Source organism: Sardina pilchardus, chromosome 19, assembly GCF_963854185.1.
Source record: "Sardina pilchardus chromosome 19, fSarPil1.1, whole genome shotgun sequence".
NCBI classification, from domain to species: Eukaryota; Metazoa; Chordata; class Actinopteri; order Clupeiformes; family Clupeidae; genus Sardina; species Sardina pilchardus.
Window position 1 is genome coordinate 15474416 of NC_085012.1, and position 7500 is coordinate 15481915.

The 7500-nt window shown below is 45.7% G+C and overlaps 1 protein-coding gene across 1 annotated transcript in view; it reads left to right on the forward strand.

Moving 5' to 3' along the window:
* scn5lab (sodium channel, voltage gated, type V-like, alpha b) overlaps positions 1 to 7500 on the forward strand; it is an 82167-nt gene that overhangs the window by 31585 nt on the left and 43082 nt on the right. Inside the window, exons 14-15 of the mRNA XM_062520911.1 lie at positions 2277 to 2450; positions 3507 to 3863. Coding sequence (XP_062376895.1) covers positions 2277 to 2450; positions 3507 to 3863 — 531 coding nt within the window. The remainder of the gene's footprint in view (positions 1 to 2276; positions 2451 to 3506; positions 3864 to 7500) is intronic.

Sequence of the window (7500 nt, forward strand, 5' to 3'; positions counted from 1 at the left end):
TGTCCCGGGGAAAAAACATGCTTGCTCCGCATGCTTCTGGCATGACGAGAGAGACGGAGAGAGATAGACGTCTCTCCAGCAGACAGGACAGGCGAGAGACAGACAGACAGGCGTGTCTGAGTCAGCCGCTCCGTGAGTCACGGCTGCCGTGATGTGTGGTGCCGTGCACCCTCTCCGCTCCATGTCTCCCGCAGCGGCTGTTCCGAGCGGAGGGCTTTATTTAGGGTCTACAGGATTTGTTTATCAATTGCTATACATCACACGACATGCCAGCTCGCGGGAATTGCTGCATTTTTTTTGCACAGGAGTTAAAGGAACATATTGTGACAACCATGAAGTGGATTGTTACATAGATTTAAACAACATGCCAGAGGCTTCCAGAAACGTTTACCGTTATACTGTTCATTGAATGGCAATGTTCATGTTCAGTAATGTCATATTTCAAAGAAAAATCACATAACAGTCATAATAGTCACATAGCATAACATTTTTAGCAGCTGAAAACATATTGAAAATGTTGTCTTCATGTGTCATTTCAACATGTTACATGTACATGTTGTATGTAATGCATGCTGTTTAATTCATTGTGTCAAATATGCATGGGTAGTTTAGCCTGTATTCTTTTGAATAGCAGATATGAAAATGAGTGTAATGGCGTTAGATACACAGCAAACTGGCATCACCTGGTGGTGTGTGGAAATATCCTGCCCCCCCCCCACACACCTTTGAGATCTGTGTAGAGCTGTCAGAAAAATGTGGGCCGCCAGAAACTGATACGATAACTAATGGTGCGTCGATACTAATGTGTCCAGACCCTGGGCTCAACTCTGGCTATATTTCGGGACGCGTTGTCTGTGCCAGCCATGTCGAGGTGTGGTCAGTGTCACCATGCATTTCTGATAGATGCGAGACTCTCCAATAGCCGCAGGGCTTTCGCTTTCCAAAATAATGAGAACATGTCATACTGGGCAATAAACTCATGTAGACTCTAATATTCTAGTGGCATTTGAAAAGAGCTTATTATAATTGATGGAATATTCTGAGGAATATTCTTTGGGTTAATGCAATGTGGCCGGACCTTTTGGAAAGGTGTGTTTTGACAGTAAGTTACTTGAGGCAAATAAAAGATAGAATCCAATCTGAAGTCAAGTTGAATCTGAGGGCATATATCTGCCAGTGAGACTGTAAAGATCCTCCTCATATTTCTAGGTTATTTTCTAAAAAGGGGCAGTAGTAATGTTTCAAGTGGCTGAGAAAGAGTATGGACATTGTAATCGATCAGTTAAACAAGGTGTTATGTCTTCATTAATTTCTTGTCAGTGTGCATTTTGAGCACACAGCTAAATGTGTGAAGTAGGGCTTTCAAGGGCATTGTAGGAGACAGTTTGAATGGTTCATTACCGGATGTGACCTACGCCAAGGCAAGCCCACTCAAGTTAAAGCAAAAAGCCAGACGTGGCTGGGTAAGTCTGGCAGTCTGTGAAGTTTCAGCAGTCTAATGCTGGGGTCAGGGCTTCCCAGAGCCTGTCTCTGATGCCTGAGACCCAGCCTCACACACTCTCCCCCACCACCACACCCCCCACCCCCATCACCACCACCCCTTGCTCCACCAGAGTGTCACGTATCCCATGTCACATCCAACCAATCATCTCTCAGGAACAACAAGCAGAGTGCAGACAGGGAAGCAGAGAAGAAAGACAAAAAATCACAACAAACCACAGACCTGTCACAGCTGTTCCAGACCTTTTTCTGTGTGTGCAGTCTTTCACCACCTGCCCCCCCCCCCCCAACATACACACACACACACACACACACACACACACACACACAAAACACCACCCCCACCCACCTCCCACCTACACACATTGCCCACAGAAACACCTCCTGTTTTCTGTGACAGTGGACCAATCCGTCATGCCAACATGAAAGTGCCAAGGATGTGCCTAAAACAGCGTTTTTAAAAAGCATAGACTGAGCATATTTCATTTTAACTGGAACACAATATTAGAGCTTTGCTTGCACAACTATTTACAGAAACATAATGTAGAGTTTCCATCTGCTCCCCCAGTTCAGTGATATATTTTCTCCCAACTTAACAAACACATGAAAGATGCGCAATTCTTGCTTGTTGGACTACAACTTTTGAAAACAGACTATCATGCACTATTGTTGCAGTCTGTGAAACTGACCTGTCCTTTCCTATAGCACAACACAGAGAATAGCCAGAACAACTCTTATTTTTTTGTTTTCCTCGCTGTTCTGTTTGTCCCTTCAAGGTTTTCACTGGGATCTTCACCGCGGAGATGGTCCTGAAGATCATCGCCCTGGACCCGTACTTCTACTTCCAGCAAGGCTGGAACATTTTCGACAGCATCATCGTCTTCCTGAGCCTGATGGAGCTGGGTCTGTCGGACGTGGAGGGCCTGTCCGTTCTGCGATCCTTCAGACTGGTAAAGCTCTCCTGCCCGCCCCGTGGACATTCACACTTGCCTCTCCGCGTCCTCCTCCTGTCACTTTACCTGCGGTCCTCTCTGACGCTCAGCGCTGCGGGCACGGAGTGTATTACTCTCCACAGGCAGCTCTGTGAAGTCAGCAGAAGAGCGGAGTGGGCATTGTCCTCAGCAGCTCTTTTGCAGTCCAGTGTAGACTTCTGGAACCTTTACTCACTGCCTTGTAGACTTCTAGAACCTCACTCGCTGCCTTGTAGACTTCAAGAACCTCACTCGCCGCCTTGTAGACTTCTAGAACCTCACTCACTCACGGATGTCCCTTAAGCCCTGCACACATTCACAGTGAATCGAACATCGTTCGTTACTTGTCGCACAACGTTTCACGTCACCAGTGGTCAACTCCCTGTAATCACTAAATTGCATAAGTATTCCATGGTCTCCTGTTGCTAGTTGCCATATGAATGGGGTTTGATTTCAAAGTGAAACTTAACATATGTAAACTTCTCATTGTATATCTTAAGGTTGGTCTTGGTGCCACATTTAAATCTGTTGTAAATAGTATTCAAATGTGGGTGAAGTCAGTGATGAGCAGGATGATGACACAGGTTGATGTGCTAGAAGTTTACTTTTCCTGACATTGACTCACCTGAGCGATTGAAAATATGTGTGCTACATGCCCACTTTGTCCTGAGGTATATATCCTGTCCACCTGTGGAGGCCTGTACTTTAGTTAAGCCTTCGCTGTGTGAGACAATGCCAAGGTTGGGTTGCTGAGTAATCTGTTAAAGTCGGGAGATTACCGTCGTTTCCACAGTACACTGAGATGGCATCCAAACGAAAGCCAATCCTCAAAGGAGGGAAACTGACACTGTATTTACCAGTCTGGCCCTTCAGGACTAAAGCCAATGTCCTTGTCTAAAGAGCACACATCAAAACAGACCGTAGTAAAATAAATGTGACAAGCAATAATCACTCTCTATAAATATACGTTTTTATTGCCGTGTTTGATGTTGATGACTGTTCTCACCCGTATTCTTTCTCCCTGCTTCCTCTTAGTTGAGGGTCTTCAAGCTGGCAAAATCCTGGCCGACCCTGAACACCTTGATCAAGATCATCGGCAATTCTGTGGGCGCACTGGGGAACCTCACCCTCGTCCTGGCCATCATCGTCTTCATCTTCGCCGTGGTCGGCATGCAGCTCTTCGGCAAGAACTACGAGGTGTGCGTCTGCAAGATCTCCAAGGATTGTATCCTGCCGCGCTGGCACATGAAGGACTTCTTCCACTCGTTCCTCATCGTGTTCCGCGTGCTGTGCGGCGAGTGGATCGAGACCATGTGGGATTGTATGGAGGTGGCGGGCCAGCCCATGTGCATCCTGGTCTTCATGTTGGTCATGGTCATCGGGAACCTGGTGGTAAGTCATGACTTGTTGTCTCCTCACACACTCGCGCCTATATTCCGTCGGGGCTTTTACATGGAAAAAGATAGATCTGGTAATGGGGGGAGCGGCTAAGGTCATGGTCTAATTGGTCTGCGTATGGATTATTCAATGTGGATCATTGTGACTGAATTGACATTGGAGCTAAAAAGCTGAAGCTGTGTCTGTGCTTCATGTGAAATGGTGGTGAAGCCCCATGTGGAGTGGTCATTTAAAACCCCTACGCTTTCTTGATGGGTTTATTTCCAAACCAGGCTGTGTTACTCTGTAAACAATCTTATCTCTAACTTAATCGCGTTTTGCATAATTCATTGTAGAGCAGTGCCAACTATGTAACTGTTGCTCATTTTTTTTCAGAGGGGTTTCTTGGTTATGCGATTTGTGAGGAGATAAAACGGTCCTTTTCCGATAATGTCCATTTAATTATTACATTGAATAGTATCTATTTCATTTCAGCAATGGAAATATTTTACACGCTTTGATGCTTAATACATCAATTGTTGGGATATCATGCGCTACTGTATATCTTCAGCAGTGTGTTCACTCAGATGGAGGGCTGCTCCGCGATTATTTCGGTGAAAAGGTTGCTGGGTGCCGGTTGTCAGCTCGGCCCAGTTTTGGATTGCACAAACACAGTCCTCCCATGTCACTGTCAACATCACTGGCTTGCCTCTCTCTACAGCTGCAAGAGGATGCTTCACGCTCTCTCTCTCTCTCTCTATGTCTCTCTCTCTCTGTCGCTCTCGTTCACTCCCCCCTCCAATCCCTTGTTCTCATGTCTGCCGTGGCTGGGGTTTTTTGGCACAGCCTGGGGCGAATCTTTATGACTTTTTCTGTAATGGCATGACAACAAAAGTCCTTGGGGGGGGGGGGGCATGGGGGGTTGGGAGCTCGCTCCAGAGGGACACCCTGATAGGTCAGATGGCTCCATATCTACAGCTGCCTTTTGGGGGCGTTTAGTGTGTTACTGAGAGCTTTTTGAAGGACCCCCCCCCCCTCATTAGCCCGTCCAAAATTCAGGTGTTGCGCCCCAATACGATAGCATTGGGAAATGTCAATGAGGACTGAAATGTCAGACGGTGATGCTTTGTGACCGTGGGTTTTAAAAAGCGGTTTATTTGATCGATTTACGGCTTGATCGCTGTTACGAGTGCAGCTTGAGATACTCTGCAGTTATTAGCCCACTTACATATCAACACAGCTAGCATTCGCTGCATTCACAAGAATGGCATTACAGTACGTTACAGCATTACAGATTCAGTGAGGTATCAAAAAGTCATGATTCAGTTATTCATTCGTCTTTATGTTTAGCTTCAGAGACATCAGTGCTGACAATAAACTGTAGTGTTTTGAAATTGAAGCATATTCCTGCAAAGATTATTTGTGCACATAGACTTTGGATAGCATGCAGGCTACTCTACCTGAATGGAGGTAGAAATAGCCAACCGGACTCTGTCACCATGCAGAACTGATCAGACGGCATAGCCAGAGCAGCACGGCTAGAATCACACTGACAAATAGCATTGCACAGAATGACAGACATTCAAAAACACTATCTCTCTCTCTCCCTCTCCCTCCCTCTCTCTCTCTTCTCTCTCTCTCTCTCTGTCTCTCTCTCTCTGTCTCTCTCTCTCTCCTTCTCTCTCTCTCTCACACACACACACACACACACACACACACACACATACAAACGCGGGGTGTAAAGCAGTGCCCTCAAGGCTGAGTGGGGTGAGGGGTTTTCCGTCCTAGCTGACACATGAACAGGTGCTGCCACTGATCCGGGCATTGTTGGCCTGGCGTTGTGGGCCTCTGTGGATGGGACGGTGGAAAGAGACAACGATATACGTGGCCACACATTGCATAAGCAACTCAGATGTGTGGCGTGGTTAAAGTATTGAACTCTTGACTATTCCTTTCCTGCCGTGAGCTCATTGTTAAACCAGCTGAAAACTGAGTCAATCACTAACCAGCCCTCGGAATGGTGGAGTAGTACAACACAAGCACAACATCAAGCCATTGATGTTGTTGCAGTTTGAATAATCAGTTCCATTGTTTAAAACAAAAACAAAAAAAACATGTAAAATATACGCAACTATTTGAATCTAATTCCACAGATTTTAGTTTTGTTCATGTTCAGCATGAATTTCCCTGACATTAAGAGATGAATGAATTTGCACAATATGCATGAAACACTGTGAAACACTGAGACTGTTAGCCCTGTAGCATGTCCACTAGCCTTCACAACATCATTCCTTGGCTGCAAAGCACGCCGAAGTCGCTGACGTCTTTTGAACGCTCAATTGGCTTCCAGTGAACAGAGCGAGGCATTCAGGGGAGGAAATGTGGTGGCAATCAGCCCTTGCTGAGCCTTCAGCCGGTCTCCTCAGTGGGCCATTTCCACTCTGTGGGGCAAGTCGCAATTTCCCCCCGACGAATGTAGCCACTAATATTATCTTTCTCTGTGGGGGCGCCTGCAGTGGGCTGGGTCATTTGCTTATGAAACTTCGGAACGTGTTATTTTTTATTTCTGTACACGTCCTTTTTTCTCGGTCTTTCTCTCTCGCTCCGCATGTGACCCTTCTGTCAGAGGGAGGTGGTATGGAGCCTGGATCAGTTGTGTAATATGGCTGTGTGTGTTGCCTCTTCTGCCCATGTCTCTTTTAGAGCAGTTATTTAAGTGCCTTTATTAGTGTTCTGTGCGTCTGTGACGGGGCCAGGCTTAGAACCGTCTGCCCACTTAAGTAGAGGGATTGTAGTCTTCACAGCCTCTTTGAGACCTTTCTGATGGGCATGTTTGAAATGGCATGCATGCCATTCTGATTTATGGGATAAATGCATAGTTGGTACATGGATGTGAATTATGTCAAAAATGTAGTTAATATTCCTAAATGCCCTACCATACGTTTTGTTTTGAGTACTGAGCCTGTCTTTGCACCCGGATTATTTCATAGTCATCCAAATACAGATCTATAACAAGCAGCCCTGTGACGTTATTTGGCACTGTACTGAAACGTTTTTTTATAACTTGCTGTGTTGATATTGTTCGACACAGTTTAAGACAAAATGCATGATTCTATCAGTCCTGATGACATTAGATTAAACCAAACATATTCAAGTTCAGCTGAAAAGGATTTGTTTGAGTACAAAAGGTTCACTGTTATTTATATTTATATGTGGGGAAGTAATAGCAATGAGCACCGAAACGACTTGATTTGTATTGAATGTTTTGTCCAGTCCAGCGAGCCTGATTTGTGCTTTGACTGGACTAAAAACATGCCCCCCTCAGCTGTGTATTTATTGAACATTCATGACAGCACTCAATCATGAAAGACAAAGCAAGAAACTCACCACAGAGTCAGTACAGTAGGTCTCTACCAAAGATTCTAGAGCGGAGCTGCTCTAGAATCTTTGGTCTCTAACAGAACTCTATCAGGTGTCAGCATTAGTGGCCATGCCTAGCACTAGGCAGCCGTAAACAAAGTGTTCTGTCAGGAGCACGGGACGCACAGTGGTAACTCGATACGTGTATTCTTGTATATATGGGTCAGTGGCTTTCACGTATACATTTGGGCCGCTGGCTGAGCACAGCGAGGATAGCTTTCCCTGACCCGAC